The sequence below is a fragment of the Schistocerca cancellata genome, chromosome 4 (genome assembly GCF_023864275.1).
Source record: "Schistocerca cancellata isolate TAMUIC-IGC-003103 chromosome 4, iqSchCanc2.1, whole genome shotgun sequence".
In the NCBI taxonomy this organism is placed as follows: domain Eukaryota; kingdom Metazoa; phylum Arthropoda; class Insecta; order Orthoptera; family Acrididae; genus Schistocerca; species Schistocerca cancellata.
The window spans coordinates 654,070,331-654,095,367 of record NC_064629.1 but is presented as its reverse complement, the minus strand read 5'-3'; the positions used below and the strand labels follow the sequence as shown (position 1 = coordinate 654,095,367).

The window sequence follows — 25,037 nt, the reverse complement described above, 5'->3', positions numbered from 1 at the left end:
CAGTCTTATATTTTGACCATCATCTGAAACTTGTGTAAATAGTAAACAAGCAAATATATGATAGCTGTACATACATACATGATGCAGTACCTTGCTAATCAGTAAGCACTTCCATAAAATTGCCATTAGTTGTGCTTTTATTTCCCCATAAATGATTTCAGAAACAGATGATGAATTGTAAATGTTACAGTGTAAAATCTAAGCGATTATTAAACACACAAAATAGAATATATATGAGCCAAACATTGCCAAGCATAATGTAGTGTACAGTATTGCAATACATAGATAATGACTGACTTTTTAATCTAAAACTTGTTGCCAAATAAACATTTGCTATATAGCTGAATGATTATGCATCATGAAATTCTGAAAATTTCTTACTGTTTTGGATCACCTACTGTCTTATTACCTTGTAAGTCTTTTCAATCCAGTCTTCCATTACTTTCATATGCTCCCTATGGTAGTAAAAGTTGATTAAACTGATGAATTCTGCTATTAATGATAATTTTTTTTTAACATTGAAATATTATAAAAATTGATTGTGCACTTCATTGTGCACTTTACCAACTACTAAGAGAAAAAATGTTAAGTTCACAAGATAGTAAGCTACCTTCCATGTGCCTGACAATGTACTATACCATGAACATTCATCACTAACCAAACTGCAATATTTGAAATCTCAAACTGGTTAGCTATTTCAAAGTTTGGAATTTTGCATTCCCTTTTCATTCATGACAGTTAATCTGTAGATGACTAAGCTTACTTATTTTATCCACACATGCAAATTTTTCACTGTTATAAGTATTGTGTAACATATGTACAATGCCATTCAGTTTTTATTTAAAGCACTGTACTAGCATCAAATATCTTTAGGGTCATACTGCATCTGAAATAAATTGTACAGTTGCAAATATTATTCTTCACCACATGTTGTTAATTTTATTGCACATATATTTAACTGCACTTCCATCTTATGCTAAGTGCAATAAACAGAGTATTGTCATGTAACTGAAGTGGTGCGTCCTGTGGACCACAATTTTGTAAAGACATAAGCATGGCTGGAAGTTCTTGTTGAATTTTTCTAGCATTCATATGAAGAGTCACTTGCTGTCTTGCACAACTCTTTCACATTTAGCATGTTGGTTTTGACAAGAATTATCATATTTCACCAATAAACTACACAATGAATATTCATCTGGCTGCACTACAGTCCAATGCTAACGAGGAACCCCTTGAATGTGAAGTCGCAAATTCAGTCTTTGGTAAGGCTCATTTGAACGTTTTGTGTTAGCAACTATGGTGGGAAAATATTAGCTGCTAATGACTCACCATACGTATCTGGAGGGCAACAGAAAATAAATGTCTGGAAAGTGCAGAGATCAACCCTCCATGGGGTGTATGTATTACACTTCAAAAATGGACATGGTCAACATTCAAGAAATGTTCAAAACAAACCATTAACTTGCACCATGAACACCAAATGAAAAATGGCATGTCACAGTGATCACAAAGGTTCGCACCATCAAGATCAAAAGCGAATTCCATGGGAATTACAAACCATGCAAGATGTTCAGCTAGGTATACAGTCTTGAAGAATGCATGTAGGATCAAATTGGTGTAATGGGGTAATGAGAACAGATAGAATGTGATGGCATGCAACCGAATGCAAAACCGTCTCTCGTGGAGCATACTGTGAAATTGGCTGTCCCTTAAGGCATAGCTGCAGACAGTGCAATAATATGTTTTATAGTCATGGAAAAAACAACCATCCAGAGGCTGAATTTGTCCAGTGCTTCCAGATGGTATGAACTGCAATGTTACACACTTATCAGGAGGAATAGTTCACACTAAAGGAGTATGATTTTTATACACAGACTAGGAATCAAGCAGAAGCAAGTTATTTTGACCAGCTATTGGACAAAATCAGTGCTCATACCATCTAGTTGTATTTGACTTATGCCCATTTTCCCACTATTGCTTGCTGTAATGTAAATATTCCATACTGCACTTGCAAGATCACTCACACGAAAAGGAATCATAGGGGACAGAGCACCTCCAACTTCTCACAGCACAATAAATAACTTTCCGGCCAATTTACATCCAGATTATTAGTCAACATAATTGTATATGAATGCATTAAGATTTTGAAGTTAGTTGATCTTGAAACAACTCCCTTGGTACCTCTAATTTCCAGGGTTCCTGTCATCTGCATTTCCTCTTCAAATCCTAATTGATTGGAGTTGAAAACAAATTCTTTCCTGAACAATTGGATATGTTTGTTTATCTCATCTTCAAATTTTTAGGCCGATTCCATAGTTTGCTGTGCATCATCAAGTTGATACTTTGTTTAAAATTTCATTATCTTACATTTTACAGTTCTGTAACACTGTTTGAAGTTATGCAACCATCCACTGCTTCCCTTGAAATCACTGTAATCTGTTTTGCGTGCAATTTGACATGCGTTATGTAGTAGGCCACTATCATGTACATTGTGTGAATTGTATCAAGCATCCTTCAAATCCGAAAACACCAGCTTTTATAACAAGTGCGCCTTTTTCTACTGTGAACCTCTGTAGTTTTTCTTATGTAGTACACATTCATATTGCTACAGACTTATTCGAAATCTGTTCATAATTGTTTTTTTCTATGCTGTGAATGATCTTACGTGTACTAATTATGTTTAGTACCTGCTCCTCGGGCAACGATTGGCTGTTACTGCATTTCACTGGAGATGGGATTTGTGGCTCCCTGTCCAAAAAGGATGATGAACTACATGGCTTGATAATAGTTTCAGTATCACTTTCACTTGTTAAGCACGTATTGTCATCATTACACTCCTCATATACATTGTCCGCACAGTGGAGCATAGATGAAAGCACACATTCCACTGATTCATCTTGCAGAAACACTAATATTTCATCTGTCACTTCTTTCTCATTCCGAAATTCCTTGGCTTCGTTTCTGATGAAATTGCAGCTTTGGAAAATGTTGTTGTAGATATAATGCAATGTTTGCTTTTTTTATCATTGCCATTGCTTTGCTTTGTATCAACACCACTAGCACTGTAGCACTGTTGTTAGTTACTCATTGACTAAACAGTTCAACTATGCTCTGTCGTGTCATGCTGTGCCCACCATTGAATACCTCTGGTTCTGTCCCCTGTTGTCATTAGCAGCCAGTATTGTGGTAGCACGGTAGACAATATGTGGGGCATTGAATGCCATAAAAATCGTTGTCCTTTTGCGACCTTGCACTCAAGGGGTTTCTTGTAAGACAGATTTGAATTTTGCAGGGCTGTAACTCAGACATGAAATAAATGAACCTTACTTATTTATTAATGATTCCTTAATTATTGTATATAAGTGATACAGTGATTTTTTTCTGTGTATTAGCAGGCAGTGATTTTTCATGTTTTGCTTGAGAAGAGATAAATTTCACATTATTTAGTTGAGATACAGGTTTTCATTTTGGTGTGAAATATATCACTACTAATGTCAGGCATCTGAAATTTGTCAACAATTATATCAGCTGTGATTGCTATCTGATCATCAGCCAGATGAGTGGGTAAAGCAGTCATCCAAATATCTACCGAAAATGAAATGCATAATAACACAAATCAATATCCATACATTTATTTCGTTGTCAATTATTTGTAAAACCATTGCAAAATTGGAGACTATTTTTCATCTTTAGTAAATCATCTCTGCATCAGAATTTTACTTTTGCAATATCATAAAGCTTCATTCACTCGTTAATTTCTGTGTTTTGCATCACAGAAAGTTAATTTTGCTGTTACTGTTATACTTAAAGTGCTTTCAATGCATCACATACAAATACATTTCTTCTGTTTTTATCAGGATTCCTGATGGAAAAGCTCCTCGTTTTCCAAAGAAACCAACAATACGTCAAGAGGGCGAAGTGTTAGTTATGGAATGCATATTAGAAGCAAATCCTGTTCCTGAGATAACTTGGTACCAAGGTTCCAAGATAATTTCAGATAGCAACCGTGTTCGCATGTCTCGGAAAGCTACAGGCAAAGACACATATCTGTTGACACTAGAAATTTCCGGTCCTACGAAGGAAGATGGTGGGAACTATCGGTGTAACGCCTTCAATAATTTTGGCGAGAGCAATGCAAATATTGCATTGAACTTCCAAGGTATGCTAACATATACATGAAGAAAATGACAGTGTACCAGAACAGTCAGCTTTACCAAACTCCTGTGTTACTGAGTACTGATAGTCTCTTCATTGTTTTTTTAATTTATTTACTATATTATTTTCATGGTATGCTGCTGTAACAGTTTTTAAATTGTTTCTTATGTTCAGTTGTCTTCATTAGAATGTGTCTGCATATTTTTAGTTACACATACTTTTCCAAAGTGAAATTTAATCTTGATAATGCCCTCCTTTTTCTAGTTTTCAGTTGATAATGTTCGCTCACCCCTGGATGCACTGCAAGAAGAAAAGAAGCCTGTTATTGAACCCAAAGTCCCCATTGCATGAGTTCTCCTCCCATTTCTCCTTGATGGTGTGTCAGACAGCTGGTATTCAGAAAACTCTTGTATGAAATCTAATCTTAAAATTTTCCCTCTTGTTCTGTGTATAAACTGTCCCGTGTATTCTGTTGTGCTTGCTGATTTTTTTGTGTGTTTTCAGCAGTTTACTACATTTATAGCTTATGCACTTAGTCAAATTTTCATGGGTTATGAACAATTTCCATTTACTTCATAGGTGGAGATGAAGGTGGATTTGCTCCTTCCTTCATAGAAAAGCCAAGAATTATTCCAAATGAAACTGGCACTCTCATCACAATGAGATGTAAATGTAAAGCAAAGCCAAAGCCTCAAGTTACTTGGTACCGTGGAACAACAGTTATCAAAGAATCATCTAAAATTAAGATACAGACTGTCGATAAAGAAGAAGATACCTATGAACTCACTCTGGAGATTAAGGTAAAGAATACTGGTATTAACTCGTTAATTGAGCAAACTGAGAAGATACCAGATTGTGACTTTTTTCTAGGCAGTGTTTGAGGACATCTGTGTTGAGAGGTTTTTATCAACAAACATAAAAACGGAGATGATAGAATGAAATTGACTTGGTAGGCGTTGTGCTTTCCCCAGCACAGCCATTGTGAAATTGTTAGTAGAGCAACAGTTAATGAGTGTGAAGCAAGTGTGTGTAACCAAAGAGTATACTTTAAGGCACTGAAGTTTAAATTGGCATGAGCTCCAAATATGTCTGTAGCACTTACTGAAGAATAAATCAGTTCTCTGTAATCCAGCATCTTGACTTTTTCCTAAGTCTCATCATAAATCTGGTGTATCTATTAACTTAAGTTAGTGTGGATAACATCGTCAGTGGACAAACTAACGACACTTAGGAGTATATCAATGTTTTGCTTGTTCCTTGATCACAGTTAAATTTCCTTTTCTGATTGTTACCCAATTAATTTTTAGACTTATTCATTGCCACCAATAAGACCAGTTCTGAATTTAACTTTTGTGTTGCTTTCTAACATAATGACATGTGATATAATAGAAAACTGCTGTTAATGAAACTGCTTAACTAGCAGATAATGTGTTGTAGCGTGAATTAGAAAGCTCATAGCTCATAACAATAGAGCAGTTTATTTTTGGAAAATACACTGCCGGAAAAAAGTTGCAGTACCAAGAAGGAGCTGTGCGACATAAACGAAAATTGGTAGGCATGTTTCTACATCTGACAGATGATGTCTAATCAGATTTTGTACCAGTTGAATAAGAGTGGCCTTACTAGCACCACTATGAGGATGCAAATCAATGCTGGCTAAAGTGGCCGAGCGGTTCTAGGCGCTACAGTCTGGAACCACGCGACTGCTACAGACGCAGGTTCGAATCCTGCCTCGGGCATGGATGTGTGTGATGTCCTTAGGTTAGTTAGGTTTAAGTAGTTCTAAGTTCTAGGGGACTGATGACCTCAGAAGTTAAGTCCCATAGTGCTCAGAGCCATTTGCAAATCAATTTTACTTGAAACGCACAATGTAATGGTTGTGAACATTCGTTACCTTTGAGACTGGACATGGTGAGTTGATGTTACTGATGAATGCCTTTGAGGCACCAAAGATACCATTATCAACACCTCAATGAGTTTGAGTCAGTTCATGTAATAGGGCTGAAACTGGAAGTTCCTTCTGTGATATTGCAAAAAAACTCGGCAGGAATGTAGCCACAGTACATGACTGCTGGCAGCGGTGGTCACAAGAATGTATGGTCGAAAAAAGACTGGACTCCCAAAGGCCACATGGCACTACCAAGAGGGAAGAGTGTCATGATCAGCAAAGGGCTCTGGCACATTGTACTCCAGCAGCAACTTGAGCAATAGTTGCCACCACAGAGACACAATGAACTGTTACAAATTGGTTACTTCAAGGATATCTCCGAGACAGTGCCCTGCCTACGTGCATTCCACTGACCCCGAACCACCGCCATTTGCGGCTTCAGTTGTGCCAAGTGGGAACTCAAAGGAGATCATGTTATAGGTCTGTTGTGTTTTATGGTGGAAGCTGGTTCTGTCTTGGTGCCAGTGATGGCCATGCGTTTGTTAGGAGCGGCCAGTTGAAGGCTTGCAACCAGCCTGTCTGCATGCTAAACAGACTGGACCTACACCAGGAATTATGGAGGGTTGCAGTTTTTTATGACATCAGGAGCTCTGCTGTGGTTATACCATGCACCCTGACTGCAAAACAGTACATCAGTCTGGTGATTCGACCCATTGTGCTGCCATTTATGAACATTGAGCACATATGGGACATCATCAGACAACAACTCCAGCATCGTCCACGAACAGCATTAACCATCCCTGTGCTGACCAACCAAGAGCAACAGACATGCAATTGCCTACTACAAACTTACATCCAGCACCTGTACAATACAATGCATGCTTGTTTTCATGCTTGAATTCAACATTCTGGCAATTACACCAGTTGTTAATGTACCAGCATTTCACTTTTGTAAAGGCTTATCCCCACTTACATTAACCTGTGATCTTGCAATGTTAATCACTTAAATATGTTACCTAGACAAATGTATTTCTAAAATTTCGTTACTGTACGTTATTTGTTTTTTGGTGGAATGTTTTTTTTTTTTTCCTGTCAGTGTACAAACCTCTCAGTCCATAAGATGTAAACACTGAACAAAATTTCAAAATTTTGAGTCACTTAACAATAAAAAAATGACATATTGTCACAAGAAATGCTGAAGCTATTATTGCAAAATGTCTGAATTATTGCCTGTTCTTATAACTTACACTGTCACTAACAAACAGTCAGAAAAAATTCTTGATTCTGTAGCAAAAGTTTGAAATATTCTAAGTGCTTGGCTCCATTTAAATGGATTGAAAGTAATTGTTTCAGAAATCTATATGGTAAATCCAGAAATAAACAACCAAGATACCAATATATTAAAACCAGTCATAACTAAGAATGTGGGGAAGAAGTTGACGATGTAAAATTTATTGTATTAAAATTAGACAATACTTTAGGCTGGAATAGGTATGTTGTTTCTTGTAATGTTAATTAAATAGCTGTATGTTTATGGGATAAATATTATCAAGTGCTTCTGGCACCAACACAAGAAAAGTAACATACCATAACTGATACAGTGATTCCTGACTTTGAGTTGCCAGTCAGTGATGTTTCAGGTTTTTTATCAGTTTGCTTGACAAAAGACAAATTTACAGTTACTTAGCTGTACTGCAGGTTTCATTTTTAGTTTGTTGCAAATAGAGATTATTTTCATTTGCCATGAAATACTTCTGGATTGTAGACCACATCAAGTTGTAAGATGTAGCAAAGTTTCAGGCACTATTGTGAATTCCTTGATAGAGATTCTCTGAAGACAAATAAATATATTGCTCTGTAGCATTTATGTTATTATTATTATTATTATTACTGTTTGTACATTCAGCAAACCTATTTTTTCTATGTTTTTCTTTTTGTATCAGTGTCCCTGTTCATGTTGTCCCCTGTGATCCTTCACTGCTATTTGCACTCTGTGATTTATTTTGTGATTACCTCTCAACATTGACCTATAGATTGCTAGCAATTCATTGTGAGTATGTAGATATTTAATCTCAATCATTAGTCCATTGTTACTTCCAACTCCTTGATGATACTTTGTGTCTCTGCTGATAAATAACTTGGACTAACTGTTCCTATACTACGACACTCATGTATCTTATTTTTTTTATTTTACACTTCCTATCTGCCCCTTTCTCCTAGTGAAGGCATGGCTTGGAAGTTCTAAAAACTGGAGTCATTTTCTGTTTCTCAAATTGATCGGCTGTCACTCATAATGGAATTGTTCCTGTTTCAGCAATCTGTGTGTAGATGCTGGTCCTTTGTCCCAAATTATATTAAACACTGAATAATAGTGGAAACCTCTTGTATTAATGGTTCTTTGTCCGTATCAAAATTTTTTCAGTATCCACACATAAAATCCCATCTTATTTTCTAATTATTGCAAAAAATCGTTTAAAATCATCACCATTATTGTTTTTTTGTCTGTATTATGTAATTAAGGGACTAAATGTGACAATCACTGTGTTATAACATTACAAAATCTGTACATGAGCCCTAAAGGATAGTATTTTCTTCGCAGGATCCAACTGGACCAGATGGTGGTATTTATCGGTGTCATGTGAAAAATGAATTTGGTGAAAGTAATGCCAACTTGAATCTCAACATAGAAGCAGAGCCTGAACCTGAAGGGGATGGTCCAACTTTCATTGAAAAACCACGTATTGTCTCGGAACAAGGCGGAAAACTTGTCATCATGGAATGTAAGGTCAAAGCAAACCCCAAACCAACAATAGTATGGTACAGAGAAGGAAAAGTCGTGAAAGAATCTTCAAAAATTTCAATGAAGGTGGACCAGAAAGGTGACACATACCACATCATTCTGGAAGTGAGGGTATGTACAGCGAATCTTTGACATGCTATTAATTTCATTCTAAAAGTTACAGAAATTATTAAACTGATTGTAAATTGGAAGTAATGGAAATAGTTAAATGTAAATTGAATTTAATCACTTGAATTTATTTTGAAGGTGTAAATTGCATTTCAAGTTCTGCTTTAGCATAATTTTTCTCAACAATACAGTTTCTTTCACAAAAGAAAAAGTAATGGGATATGGAAATAAATTAAAATACTTGTAGAAAATATCAAATAATGCTTTATTTCTGTTGTTTGGTTCCAAATCCCACATAAAATGAGACAAGTAGTCACAAGAGTTTGATGGTATCACCAGATTCAATTGTTTGCAGTTTTCATTTACAAAATATAATATTAGAAGATGGAATATATAATATAGCTTCTACACTCTGCATTTATCATTTTAAATTGTACTGAGGCATAATTACAATGAATACATACATATATTTACAGCCTGATGCAGTACCACATGCTAAAAGCACAAAAATGCAGTTTATACATTGCTGGCAATTAAAATTGCAACAGCATGGAACAGTGATGGCTGTGTTCACTACTTTGCCCTCTGCCTAGGCCATTCAGCCTGTCTGTTGGCACAATTGTGTATATGGGATCATACACAACCACTGACTGGCTCCCACAAATCTTGAACAGACCACCTGAAGAGAAACTTACCTAATATGTTAAAAAGTTAAATTTGAAAGAATTACATCATTGTCTCTTATCCAGACACAAATTGTGACACAATTATGTGCCCTAGTATCTACCCACATAATTATCTCATTGTTTGGTACTTAACAGATTGACATTGGATGTTCCAATGGGTGTGATATGTCCTGTTAATGAAACCCACTATCATTATTTCCATTTGCAACAGTATTATGAAATAACCCACTGAACAAGTAAGCGATTACAATTTGATTTGTATATTTCAAGAGGACTTATAGCAAGTGTCTGAAATATTTATTCATTGGAACACATGCATCACTACCAATATTGTAGTGCTCACCTTGTCTGCTATCACATGTCACGTGTAATAATATATATGCATGTTGATGGTAATGATAACCTCAGTGCAAATGCATAAAATGCCCGATTTATCATACACCTGCTGTACCAAAAATTGTGTCTTCCTGTTGGACGTATATAAGCAGCTTGCTGGTAATGATAACTTCATTGTGGATATGCAATATGTCTGAACTCTTGATGAGGATGATCATCAGTAGATGCTACATGTGTAGTGTGTCACAAGATGAGAATTTGGACTGGAGAGAAGTGTGTCCAGATAGCTGAAGCAGCTAAGATGACCACTGGCTTAAAATGGGAAATCCAGATTCGAGTCCCGATCTGGCACAAATTTTCACTTCTTCCATTGAATTTAAACCAATGCCCAAATGCGCATGAGATCTCTATTTCTCTTAAATCATGCATTTAGACCCTAAGAAAAAAAAAAAAAAAGATGCACCATGAAGAAATTATCTGAAAGGGATGCAAATTAGTAAATGTAATGCACATGTACAGACAAACAGATGATTACAGTTTCAGAAAAATTGGGTGATTGATTCAAGAGAAACAGCTTCACAAACTGAGCAAGTCAATAACATGTTAGTTCACCTCTGCCTCTTATACAGACAGTTATTTGGCTTCGCATTGATTGATAGAGTTGTTTGAGGTCCTCATATGGAATATCGTGCCAAATTATGTCCAATTAACACATTAGATTATCAAAATCCTGAGATGGCTAGAGAGCCCTGCCCATAATGCTACCAACATTCTCAATTGGGGAGAGATCTGGAGACCTCGTTGGCCAAGGCAGGGCTTGGCAAGCATGAAGAAAGCAGTAGAAACTCTAGCCACATGCCAATGGGCATTATCTTCCTGAAATGTAAGCCCAGGATGGCTTGCCATGGAGGGCAACAAAACAGGCCATAGAATATTGTCGATGTACTGCTGTGCAGTAAAGGTGTCACAGATGACAATAAAAGATTTTCTGCTATGAAAAGCAATGCCATCCTGGACAATCACTTCTGGTTGTTGGACCATAAGGCGGGTGACAATTAGGTTGGTATCTCACACCTGTTTGGGGCTTTGCTAGACATACTGAAGTAGAACTGTCTTCTGTGATGAGTCCCACTTCAAACTAAGCCCCACTGACCAGCAAAGATGTGTCCAATGATGTCCCAGACAGGGGTGGGATACAAATCTGACTGTCACCCGATATATGGTGCAACAACCCGGAGTGATGGTCTGAAGTGCTATTTCTTTTCCTAGCAAGATCCCTTTGGTTGTTGTCCGCAACATCCTTACATACAGCACAGCAGTATGTTGATGATATTCTATGCCCTGTTTTGTTGTCTTTCATGACAAGCCATTCAGGGCTTGCATTTCACCAAGATAATGCCTGCCCACACACAACAATAGTTTCTGCTGCTTGTCTTCGTGCTTGCCAAATCGTACCTTTCTCACCAACTGAGAATGTTTGGAATGTTATGAGCAGGGCCCTACAACCATCTTGAGATTTTTACGGTCTAATATGCCAGTTGGACACAATTTGGCATGATATCCCTCAGGACATCCAACAACTCTGTCAATCAGTGCCAACCTGAATAACTGTTTTTATAATGGCCAGAGGTGGACTGCTGCATTATTGACTTGCTCAATTTGTGAAGCTCTTTCTCTTGAATAAGTCATCAAATTACTCCAAAATTATAATTGTTTGTTTGTCTTTACATGTAGATCACATCTGCCAATTGCCATCCCATTCAGATAATTCCTTTTTTATTTGTATTTTTTAAATTATTTTATCCTTTTTTTTTATATACATGCCTTGACAGTAATGATAACTTAAGTGCAGATGCACACCGTGTCTGAACTCTTTAGGGAATCAGATGAAGCTGCAAACAGTGAGGATGATGGTCAGTGGACACTATATATGTAGTGTTTAACAAGTTGATAATTTGTGTTGGAGGGGAATCATGTCTGGATAGACAAAGCAGTTATGGCAACTGCTCACATAAAGTGGTAAATCTGCATTGAGTCCGGTTCTTGTACAAATTATCACTTGTTGCCATTAAATTTAATTTAAAGTCCAAATGCAGGTGAGTTTTGTATTTCTCTTAAATCATGTACATATGTCACATGATCATCTTTATCAATGATATAAGAATAAATGGCATCATCATACTAGGTGCGGACAGTTGACTCTCGCAGATCAGTTTTCAGCACACCAGGACAATATATTACAATTTCACAGAGAAAGTGTCGTAGGGATGCTCCACATCATTGCCACACTTCTGTGATTGGTCAGATTGCTTGACCTCTAACCAATGGACAATCTATGTATCACAAGATTTTGTGGAAAATAAGGACAGCATACATTTTGAGAAACTACATAATGTTTCCAGGAGCAGATGTGGACTCTGACCATAATTTATTAGTTATGAAATGTAATGTAATTGGTTATGAATTGGATGAAAGCTGGACTCGCATTCGGGAGGACGACGGTTCAATCCCGTCTCCGGCCATCCTGATTTAGGTTCCTTTGAAAGGGCACGGCCAATTTCCTTCCCCATCCTTCCCTCACCCGAGCTTGCGCTCCGTCTCTAATGACCTCGTTGTCGACGGGACGTTAAACACTAATCTCCTCCTCCTCCTCCTCCCTGGATGAAAGCTGAAGAATTTGCAGAAAGGTAGGAAATTAAGGAGTAGAGGCCTGGATGAACTGAAGCAGCCAGAGATTTTTCAGAGTTTCAGAGGAAATATTAGCTAACAACTGACTGAAATAGGTGAAAGGAATACAATAGAAGATGATTGGATAACTTTGAGAGGGAAAATAATCAAGATGGTAGAGGAATAACTAGGCAAAAAGACAAGGCCCATTAGGAATTCTTTGGATAACATGATATGTTAATTCAGTTGACGAAAGGAAGTAAAGTATAAAAATTCTACAAATGAAGCTGGCAACATGGAATACAGATGTTTAAAAAATGAAATTGACTTAATGCGCAAAATGGCAAAGCATGAATGGCTGGAGGTGAGTGGATAAGATAGATGCAACACAATGAAAGGAACATCAGGAGAGAAGAGAAGTAGTTCCATGAATATCAAGAGCTCAGATGGAAAGCCAATATTAAGCAAAGAAGGGAAGACTCCAGGGTGTGACGAATAGACAGAAAGGCTATATAAAGAACAAAAATTTCGAGACATTATGGAAATGGAAGAGGAAAGTGGATGAATGCAGTGGTGGGGGGTAGCAATACTGCATGAAGAATTTAACAGAACTCTGAAAGAACCAAATTGAAACAAGGCACTTGGGGTAGAAGACATATTCTCAGAATTGGTAAGCTTTTCGGGTGAATCGGTGATGGCAAAACTGTTTCACTGGTACAGAGGATATATAATATATATGAAATACTGCCAGACTTCAAGAAGAATGTAATAAGCCCATATCAAAGAAGGTAGGTGCTACCAGCTTTGAGTATAACTGAACTATCAGTTTAATAAGTCATTATTGTTAAATATTAACATGAGTCATGTGCTTGATGATGGAACAGTTGATAAAATCTGAACCAAACAAAAATCAATCTGGTTTTGGAGAAATGTAAGGACATTTGAAGCAATAATGACTTAACAACTCTTTTTTAGATGATAGTCTGAATAAAAGCAAACCCAAATTTATAGATTAAGGCAAAAAATATTATGACAATACTCTTTAAAATTCTTAAGCTATTATGGATAAAGCACTGGGAGTGAAGGCTATTTTATAACTTGTACCGAAACCAGACTGCAGTTCTAAGAGTCATAAGACATGATAAGGGGCTGATACTAGCTTGCAGTCTGACTCCCATGATATTCAGTCTGCACAGAGAGCAACTAACAAATGAAACCAGGGAGAAATTTGGAAAAGGAATTGAAGTTGAGAGAGAAGAAATGCAAACATAAAGGTTTGTCAGCAACACTGTAATTCTCTCAGAATTGGCAAAAGACCTGGAATATCAATTGCGTACTATGGGTAGTGTCTTGAAACAAGACAAAGAATATCAATAAGTTGGAAACAAGTGTAATAGAGTGTAGTCAAACTGAATCAGGCAGTGTTGAGGGAACTAGATTAGGAACTGAGAAAGTAAGATGTGTTTTGCTCTTTATTGAGCAAAATAACTTTTGGTGGCCAAAGTAGTAATTAAATAAAATTCAGACAGGCAGTAGAAAAAAAAGTGTATCAGAGAAAGAGAAATTTGTTAACATTCAGTGCAAACTTAAGTATTCGAAAGTATTTTTCTGGCGTGTATCCTTATGTCATAGTGAAATATTGATGATAAAAAGACTGAAATGTTATGACACAGAAGAATGCTGAAAATTAGCAGGGTTAATCAAGTAACTGGTGAAGAGATACTTCATTGAATTGGAGGAAAGAAGAGCTTTGTGGCACAATTTGACTAAAAGAAGGGATAAGTTGATAGGAAGTAGTGTGATAAATCAAAAAATAATTAATGTGGCAATGGATGCAGTCAATTTATAGGGGAAGAACATGGCTTGATTACAGTAAGCAGATTGAAATAGATAATGAGGGTTGCGCAGGTTGGACTAGTGAGGGGAGCTGCATGAAATCAATACTCAGACTAAAGACCACAATAACAACCTTATTTTCATAATCCATACCAGCTGTTTCCCTCATGAAAACAAACAAAACTTGTACCCATATGTTACTGTCACTTGTGTTAGAGTACTAAATTCTGAAGATAAGGCAGTCATATTTTGTTTAGTGTATCTTGTTTCAAAGTACACAAAAAACAGCAAAAAAAGTTATGTTGTCGTACAACAGTCAGAAAATTAGCGTACAACAAATATGCTTTCCATGCAAGGACAACACTCTTCCAATTATGATTTGAATATTATATATAATAAGTAACTGGTGCAGTTTTCCATTATTTAGTTCATAAATGACAGAGTTGCAAACTTTCTTAAAACATTGATTATGATGAACAAAATTACATTATCTTCCAATTATCTGTGAATTATTTTGTTGTCTTGCCTTTCACTTTAAATTTGTTCAGATGAAGCAAAATCAGCATGGAATATCGGCATTCGCACCTGTTAATTTCTCCTCCCCCCTCCTCCTCCTCCCCCCCCCCTTTCCCCAAGAGTTTGTATGTAGAAATGAGAAAATTAAAGCATAAAGTCTTCTGAATTCCAGAGGAGAACTGTATTTGTGTTACATTTAAATTTCTTTTACAGGATCCTCAATTGGAAGATTCTGGGCTGTACAAATGTAACATAAAGAATGACCTTGGAGAACTAAATGCAAACCTGACACTCAACATTGAAAGTGAGTAACTGTTTTAATATAATTTTCTATTCAGTGCAAACAGTGTGTGTGTGTATGTACATGCAGTGCCTTTTTAATCATTTTCAAAATGCCTTCAGTTGTTCCTGTTATCAAGGAAAAGCCAAAGGTTATTAAGATAGTGAAAAAGAAGACTGTGATTATTGAATGCACAGTGCAATCAAAGTTTGCACCCAAGTGTACATGGTTCAAGGAGAGAACAGCAGTCAAGGAAGACAACAGACGTTCTGTGCATGTGGAGCAAGTGAAAGAGGTATGACTACAGTGATAAATTAACTTTTTGGCTAAAGGAATAAAGTCATTCACTATGGTGCAGTTTTTCACATATTGCTCTATGTAATCTCTACTCATGCTCAGTTACCTCAGAACAACAGTACACACATTCTTCCTCTGCAAAAAGTAGATCCTCACTCCCTGATAATTAGTCACAGAGTCAATCTCATCTCTAGTAAGTAGGACTGTGTTTTTTTGTGATTTGCTGAGAAAAATTAGGGTCATTGAGCATTGTTGCTGCTTCCATTCAGTTAAGTACATCCCGTATTCAACCAGTCATAAGTTTTAAATTACCCAGACAAACTTTAAACAACACTATCTTTATGTGTTTGAAGTACTAAACTAAAAGTATTATGACCATAATATAAATACTAGTTGTTTTACGAAATGATTTTCATACACTGTACATGATCTACCACTTGACTGCGTGACACTATGTATGCACTAATATGTACCTAATTATGTACACTTTAAGATTCATTCTTCATGTACAGGTTTGATTCACTCTACCACATATTCTGACAGTATAATTGTAGAAGCCATTGCAGTTACTGTTTAGTCCCATTTGGGTGATGCAAATGGTGGCAGTAATGATGATTCCCAGGTTAAAGTTTAAAACACTTTATTCACAGCACAAGTTTGCAATAAGTAAAGTAGTAATAACAACTGAAAGATCGTTCATGATCGCTTGAAAGTAACAGAAACAAATTTCACTGACATGATACTAAGTCTGAGGGAAGCCTCATCCCAAGTGGCCAGAAAGCTGTGTCCACTGGGCCACACCATGTGTAGTACTGTGAAGCAGTGCGAGGATGGCATGGTGTAGAGTGGAGCGTCCAGGCTGGTTTCGGTGAGTTCTCAATTGATAAGCAATGAGTGTAGCTGGCTGTAGGTCCAGAACTGAGTGCTACTGCTGGAGGCTGTGCTTGGCGTTAAGTATCCAGCAGGTGGAAGTACATCTGTGACCACGTGATGTGAAGATGGTACTTGTGTCCTCGATAGCAGCTCCGCCGCTTTCCTGATGTGCACACTGCTCAGGAGCATGGGTGGTGCCCTCTGGTGGCACCTGTAACAGACAGTGTACCAGCAGAAAGTCTGTATTCAGTATGGTGTCTATCACATATGATGTCCTTGTGATATTAGTAAATAATCTCTGGAGGAGAGAGACCTCTGGCCCAAGGGCAAGCAACCCACAGGGCAAAGATGTCATACCAGCAACAGTATACTATTAACCAAAAATGACTTAAACTGATGATTACTGTTTTGACATACTTGCAATAGATGGATTTTTACTTTTATTTTTAAGTGCTGTTTTATGACTATTTGACAAGAAAATGCCATTAAGTTATCAGCTTAGGACTTAAATGGATCAACAAGTTGGCTTATGATTTAGTGACTCAATATATGCTTGCACAGTGGCATGTCATATGGCACAAACATGGCCTGGGAACGAGTTCCCGCTTGCAGCATCTCCACTGAGTTTACAGAAAGATGACCAACACTGATTTTTAATAAGAGGTTAATATCACTATGCTACTGGTATAGTTACTAAAAATAAGAGTACAGGTGTTATATGTAACAAAGATAGAGCTCAGAATATTAAAACGCCCCTGTAAACACTCCAAATGGAAAAAAAAAACCTTTTCAATTATATACTAAAAAGCACTTGGAATGTCAGATTTTAATTTTCCTTTAATCAATCCAGCATTCCCTACTTCTTTGTCAGAAAATAAATGGTTACTTATTTATTATTTTCCTCTGTACTTTTTACTTGATTATGTACACTGTAACAGCTATTTATGTAGGAATGAACATATCATACTATAAGTGATAGGTCATAAAAATATCCACTCTTTCATCTGTATAAATGGTTAACACTGTACATCTTTCTTTTTGCTCAACACACTTGCTGCTAGTAATTGTCTTCAGTGGCTATTCATTGAAGATTGATTTTATTTTTAAAAATGGAAAATTCAGGGATAACATACAAATAAGGGGTAGATCACTATTCACTAATCAGAGGTGGCACTGAGAAACGGATGAGCATGTAAACAGGTGGTAAACGGCTCGATTTTCAGCCAGTTTCTTTGTCAGAACTTGAAATAAATTGTTATGAGAATTACATTTTATTTTATTTGTTTTTACACGCACGTTATTAGTATTGTACACAATCACTGTAGAAAACAAAACAAAATACGACACAACAAAATAACTACTATCCAGTATCATCTGCACCAGGTTGTGTTTCATAATAGTTGCAGAACTGATTGTCTACTGTCATTGTGTTCATTCTGGTGAGGTAATTGCCACTGGAGCAAATAATTTATTTAGGGAATTATTGAATTGTACTTAATATTAAGGCAATTTTCTAAAATTTGAGATGTGTAAGCATGTAGAAATATATGATACATCAATGCAATACATATTACATTTTTGTTCTATATTTGTATCAACATTGGCGCTGTCATTATAGCAGTACCTATTTGATTTTATCTACAGGGAGAATTTTCTGTGAAACTGGAAATTGCATCATGTTCACAATCAGACAAAGGTACTTACAAGTTGGTTGCAAGAAATGAAAAGGGAGAGGCAACGTCACAGACTGTGGAAATTATTGACATTCCAGTAGAGGAGGAGGAAAAGGGTCAACCACCAGAGTTTGCTCTGGGTCTCCGCTCTATTGTAAGTTTTCATGCTTACCCTTAAATTGTTCACTGTATTCCTGAAATAAGAATGTTTATGAGGAGATTTCTGTGTAGACACTAATGCCAGCTTTGAACTGTTCCACAGAGCTCGGAAGAGGGAAAATCTATTGAATTTGTTGCAAAGCTGGTTACTATTGACAAGAAAGTGAAAGTTACGTGGTACAGGTATGTCAGTTTATAAAGTACAAACATTAGTTTCAGTGTCCCTCTTTTTCAGTGGGTTAGTTGATATTAAATACAGACTTTTAAGGATATGGAGGTAATATACACATTTACAAGCAGCATTCCTATATGCATATTGTGACACATTTTTTAATTTTATGATGTTGTAAACTGGATGCATATTGATGATCAGAATAAGACTGTACTCGTGTTTCCTGAATTTGCAACCACTGGAACAGTAGTAAGTAAAATGTAGCAAACCATCAACTGTTGTAGAGAAGTACTCAACTCTATCAACCAGCACTGTAGATAAGTTTACTAATGCTTATGAGTGCGGCGATGCTTGACTAGAAGGTAGTAAATTTGGATCCTACTGGGGGAAAGAAACTATCATCGCTAGAATTTAGCCAGTAAGAAGATGGGAAGTAGTGGCATATGACTCCTGATTCCAAGGTTCTGCATTGATACCCCATACCTTTCTCCAGAGTTACAGAAAGGGTAGAAGTACATTGGAGATGATGACTACCATTAAAAAACAGTAGGTTCTTAGAGAAAAGGAAAATATTATAAAAAATTCTTGTGCAATATTTCCACAATCATTTTTCAAGTATGTGGAACCTCCGTTACCACACAAAACTGACTAGATTACTGATCAGATGAAAGCAGTAGCTGTGAAGTTTGGAAGAGGTTTGTTATTATGAGGTTTCTGAACAATCTTGAAAGGAAGATGTGTTTTTGTTCCCACAGAAAATAACACCCTCAAAGTTTTGAGGCCAGACAGCATATAGTGGCTTGCAAAATGCACATGTGGCTGTTAATGATGGCTTGTTTTTTTGAGTGGAATAAAATGTTTATAAATAGAATATCAAAAGAGGAATTTCTCACTTCTTGAGAAAGGAATTTATTTTGGCTGTAATGTTATATATGTGCAGAAGTTTCATTCAGTATTTGCAACATTTGTAGATATTGCTGTAAACTGAAAAATTTATTCTTGAATTACATTCATGTTCATAAAAAAGATAATGCCTAAATTGATTAGAAATAGGACGTTCACATTCACAGGACATGTACATTAGTATGTTTTGCAGAAATGGCTAGCATTTGAACCATGTTGGCTCACAGGTTCAAGGTTAACATCGATATTGCAGCTCAACACCACCTACCAGTAAAATGCACCTGCAGCTCTCATTGCTATAAACCAGAGGTAATGGATCAGTGTGACTTGAGCAGACATGCAGGATGCATTGCAGACATATGTGCAAACCACACTGTCAAATCAGTGAGTTTGAAAGAGGAGGCATTATTGGCTTGAGAGAATACGATGCGTCTGTCTGAGAAATTGCTGCTCGTGTGGAAAGAAGTGTTTGGGCAGTGCAACAGGTGTGTGCAGAATGGTTCACAGAAGGCTGTAGAACACGATGAGATGGGTCAGGTCACACCACCCAGACCATCTACCGAGAAGGCTGACACCTCATCCAAAAGGCTTTGCAGGACAGATGTGCATTCTCTTCAGCTCTGGCATAACAGTGGAGCAGTATAACACATCATACACTGTCAGGGGTGACAATACATCACCATTTATTATGGCATGGGCTATGTGTGCATTGTCCACTTCTCCGTCTACTTTTGATGAATGAGCAGAAATGTGCTAGATGGCAATGGCATATGGAATGATGTCACTGAGGACAGGAATGGCATCAGCTATGGCAGACTGGGGGATTGGCATCACAGTGACTGCATTTGCACAAGATGTACAATGCCAGCTCAAGGCCTACAACTCAAGTGCTATTGGGTACAACCACAAATCTCAGTTAGTGCATGACCAGGGCACTGTGACCAGTGTGAGCCATGTGGATGACATCCTGCGACCCATAGCCTTGTTGCACAACAACCCAGATGCCATTATTCAGCAAGACAATGCACAACCACTTGTTGCTGTGTGAACATATGCCTTCTTGGTGTCACAGTATATTAGCTTTTTGCCCTGGCGTGCCAGCTCACCATACTTGTCGCCAATCGAAAACGTGGGATATGTTGAAATGACAGGTGCAGTGCTGTGACCCATTGCGAACTACCACAGATGGAATTTGGGACCAGTTGAATGTAGAATGGATGGCTATATCACAGGATACCATTTGCACCTTATACACGTCGATGCCTGAATATGAATGTCCTATCTCTAGCTGTTTTTTCTGAATGTGAGTGTATTTTTCAGATAAATGTGTTTTTTGTGCACCTACATGCATACACACATACATACAGAGAGAGAGAGACAAGGGGGGGGGGGATATGAATACTATGTGTGCGGGAAGAAATAAGGAAAAGTCTCTCTTTCAGCAGCTCTCCAGAGCTAGAGTAAGAGTAATCTAGAAGCATATGAGCCATGTACTTCACATAATCATGACAGTGATAAGGCAGAGAGTTACTCTAAATACTGTATTTGTAGTAAAGAATTCCAGCTATAAACTATCCAGTGTATTTAGAGGGCAACTTTGTATTATATAAAGTTTAGTTCTAACTTAAAGTTAACAGAAAGATTTCTGTTGTACAAGAATGATGATTGCAATGATAAGTCTACTGTGCCCCTTGAAACAGTGAGAGTAATTTGTTCTTTTTGTCATTTTAATCATTATAATCTCAAGTTGTGGATGCATTGCCAGAAGGATGAAACAATTATTCTTCCAGAAATCAGTACATTAATGTATTTTTTTATGTAATACAGATTTAAGACAGATTACAAGACTTCATGTGTATGAGAAAAATACACTGAATGAGTCAAAATTAATTCAAAGATAATTATCTATTAGCATGTATTTGTGTGATGCTGCAGTTGAAAAGTCCTTATTTATAAGGTTTTCTTTAAATATTTAACTGTGTGTATAATGACTTTTCATTGTCTTTTTGCATTTTGTAGAATTAGCTTAAGTGCTTTACATAGGCACTGAAAAACAAAAGTACATGTTTCTCAATTGAATTTTGTTTTGTTGACACTGCAGGAACACGACAATAATCAGAGAATCCTCTGAAATCAGCACCAGCTTTGATGGACAGTATATAAGATTATCAATCTCATCATGTAAAAAAGAACATTCCGGTTCATACAAAGTAACTGTTGCCAATGAATATGGAAAAGCAGACTCATCAGCTGATCTTAAAGTGATAGGTATGTTTGCATTATAATCTTATTCTTACAGAGATCTTTAGTGTAATCTGCAATATAGTGAAAAAGAGTTCTTATTAATATGAAAATATTTTTACTAACATCTTAAGACTGCCAAAATCGCATTGTGACTGAAGAAAAGGGAATTGTACTGTCAAGAGAGAGAGATTTGTCACAGAAGTGCCATAACAACTGCTATTCATTATTTCTCAGTTGGCAGAAGCCAGAAGACTTCAGCCAAATGACAGATGTTTGCAACTACCAAATTTTAAAGCAAATGAAGTTACAGTATTGATGAAGTTACAGTGTTGTAACAGTGTTGCTTTGGTCTAAAGTGATATATCTCCTTTGCGGATGGCCTTTTTCTGTATAATAAGGATCTTATTCCTATTTAATGCACTAACCCAAAGTTCAATCCCATAGGACATACTGGAATAAAATTGTGCATAGTAATATTTTATCAGGGTTTCCATGTTGACAATTTCACTTAACTTCCTGATAGCAAAACAAACTGAGTGGAGCTTATGACACGACAGTTGTTTGGTGTTGCTATTTTTAAAACAGATAAAATTGTTTTTCTTGTAATTTGGTACTAATCTATTATTGCAAAACAATTTATCAAGATTACAAAGAACCCCTCCAGCTTTAAGAGCATAGTCTTCTGAATGTGCACCCTTTATCACAATCTTTGTATCATCAGCATAAAGGATGGTCTTATTTTAAATGCCATTGGGAAGATCATTTACATAAATGAAGAAGAGTAATGGCCCAAGCAAACTTCCTTTAGAGACCTATATGATCTCTGGATCAAAGGGAACCAGGTTCTTGAATTAAATAGAGAAGTGATTTAAATACAGGCTATATATTGAGTGAAAGGAACTCGATTGATGATTTAGCACGAAACGAAGAATTGTGGCAGTTTCTAGTGTGGTATAAACTAGCAAGATGTCTCAGAGTCATTTGGAATCAAAAGAGAGAGTTGAGATGTATCATTGGCAGATAAAGTTACTTACTGGGATACAAATCTCAGTGTGCAATTTCAGCACCCATGCTGCAGCTTGTGGTGAACAGTTGAAAGTATTTGTTACTAGTTGTGAGTCTGTGTTATCACTGATAACGAAAGTTAACCATAGTGTAAGGTTGTTGTTTAGCAGGCAATAGATTGCAAACCACACAGTAAATTGTAAATTTTTTAGTAAACATATATTTGCAACTACAGGAAATTCCTCATGTGTTTCTCAAATACTTTTAACTGCTCATTTATTCAAATCTCCATTTCTGAATGATTTGTTTTTTCCTTACATGTGATACTTTAATTTCACCTTGACCACAGACAGTTATTTTGTATGGTCTCCCTTCTAGTATTTTGAGCACAGAGCTTTGGTAGTAGCTTCCTTTATGTGATTTTATATTTTGTTATATTTAGCTGTAAACTAGAGGTGTCACTACTGATTTCTTTTTATACTCGATTTTTCTGTTGCTCTTATCTTATGCAAATGTGTTACATTTCTAGCCATCCTTAACATTGTAAATCTGGGGAAATCATTATATTCATTACTTTTCTAGTCAGTGCTGTATTTATCAGAATTTTATAAAACTACAAGGGCCTGTAGGAGATCAAGTATCTCCAGGAAATGTTTCTTCTTTGGTCTCTTTTTTTAAGTCCAAATACCACTTGTTGCACTTTGATTAGCCATGACTTTTATGCTCACTAGGACCAGTTGTGTAAAATAAGCAAGATTTATTCATTACATGTGTTCCATTCATTTGATTAATTAATATTTAATTTTCCCATTTTTTACAGAAAAGAAGAAAGTTGAAGAGAAGGTACAGTATAATTCCCTTTACAGTAGTACAAAATTTCATTATAACAGTTCCAAGTAATTTTTCTGCTAAACATCCATAGACACAAAGTACACATATGTCACAACGTTTTTCCTGGGCTGATAGAGCTTAATGATCAGCATAGTGTATAACATTTTTTAATACTTAAATGTAATCAGTACAATACTGCTCCCTCCATTTCTGTATAACAATTTCAGCTGTCAGAACAAATCCATTTCACTCTGTGTAGTACTGACACTCAGACGTTTCCATACACTAATTTTTCCTGTGAATGATAAATTTCGAATAAAGGTAAGTTGCAAAACATCTAGATTAGTTGCCAACAACATTTTTGTTAATAAGTTATACACATTGCTTTTGCCAAAATAACAAATATTTCATCATGTATGTCAATAGTTTAGCACATTAGGATGCAAACTTGCTCTTTATACCATAACAGGTAAATTACTTACATGTTCCATATATCATGTTTGTGACAAACTATGAAGAAGATCTTCATCTAAACACATTTTTACAAGTTTGTTTATGAGTGACACAATGTTTGACCCTGCCTCGCCCCAATAATCCATTTTCTTCTTAATATTCAAGTGTCATTTAATAATTTACGTCAGACACTAACAGAGGAGGATATATTACATTGCAACAGTTCCATGTGGCATGCAAAAGAATGTTGAGTACAAAGACTGAACCTTTTTTCAATCTAATTTATTAATTACCTATTACTACAGATCTAAGTGTGTAGCAGCTGTTTATTGTTCCTACAACAACATAAGTCATGTTTTAAATTCTCCATTGCAGTTATAATATCTGCACAGATTATTTAGCCAGTTACAAGTCTTACAGTATGGATATAACATTCAAATAATGTTTCATAATATTGTTTTTAATTGTGTTTGATTGTTTCTGTTATCATAATAGAAAAAAGAAGAGGAAAAGAAGGAAGAGAAGCGTGTGGAGAAGAAAGTTGAAGAGAAACCAGAACCAGAAAAGGTAACTTGATATTTCATTGACAATAACGCAATGGGTGATCACTGAATTGTCACCAGCTGTCTGGTACTGTGTAAGTCATCATTTTACTATGTATACAACAGTGACAGCATTGTAATAAGACACCACTAGCTGCTTTGTGGTATGGCCATCCACACTGCATTACATTTGACCTCCAATATTGGTACTGGGTATGGGCTTACATTTAATATTCAGATCAATAGGATTTCAGTCTAGTGAATTTGGGACATTCAAGATGTTCGAAGTCTCTCCAGTATTCTGCAAACCAAGCTAATAAAATATGTGATTGGTAATTTGGTACATTAAAACGAAAGATGGCTTCATAGTTCAGCAAATAGCGCAACACTGGAAGCTGCATAGACTGTGTAGGAAGACAGTACCACCATAAATCATTAATCCATGTTTCCCATAACGCAAGTACTACCACTTGCTTTCGCAAATGACACTGTGCACAATGCAACAAAGTCAAAAACTGTCAGCATTAAACATACAGATGCATATCCACGGTGTGGTGGAGCAAGAACAGACCTTTTGTTAGCAATCAAGCACCAATGAGTCACTTTTTCCTAA

General features: G+C 36.5%; 1 protein-coding gene across 33 annotated transcripts in view; it reads left to right on the top strand.

Moving 5' to 3' along the window:
* The window catches only part of LOC126183349 (twitchin), a 521,808-nt gene that overhangs the window by 118,399 nt on the left and 378,372 nt on the right, over positions 1–25,037 (top strand). For 31 of the 33 annotated variants that reach the window (XM_049925234.1, XM_049925262.1, XM_049925261.1 and 28 more), the window contains exons 8-17: positions 3,858–4,159; positions 4,735–4,955; positions 8,643–8,954; positions 15,206–15,296; positions 15,395–15,567; positions 18,087–18,269; positions 18,378–18,457; positions 21,451–21,617; positions 23,419–23,441; positions 24,378–24,449. In XM_049925234.1, the coding sequence (XP_049781191.1) occupies positions 3,858–4,159; positions 4,735–4,955; positions 8,643–8,954; positions 15,206–15,296; positions 15,395–15,567; positions 18,087–18,269; positions 18,378–18,457; positions 21,451–21,617; positions 23,419–23,441; positions 24,378–24,449 (1,624 nt within the window). The remainder of the gene's footprint in view (positions 1–3,857; positions 4,160–4,734; positions 4,956–8,642; positions 8,955–15,205; positions 15,297–15,394; positions 15,568–18,086; positions 18,270–18,377; positions 18,458–21,450; positions 21,618–23,418; positions 23,442–24,377; positions 24,450–25,037) is intronic. The other 2 variants (XM_049925263.1, XM_049925265.1) reach the window with 1 other exon arrangement.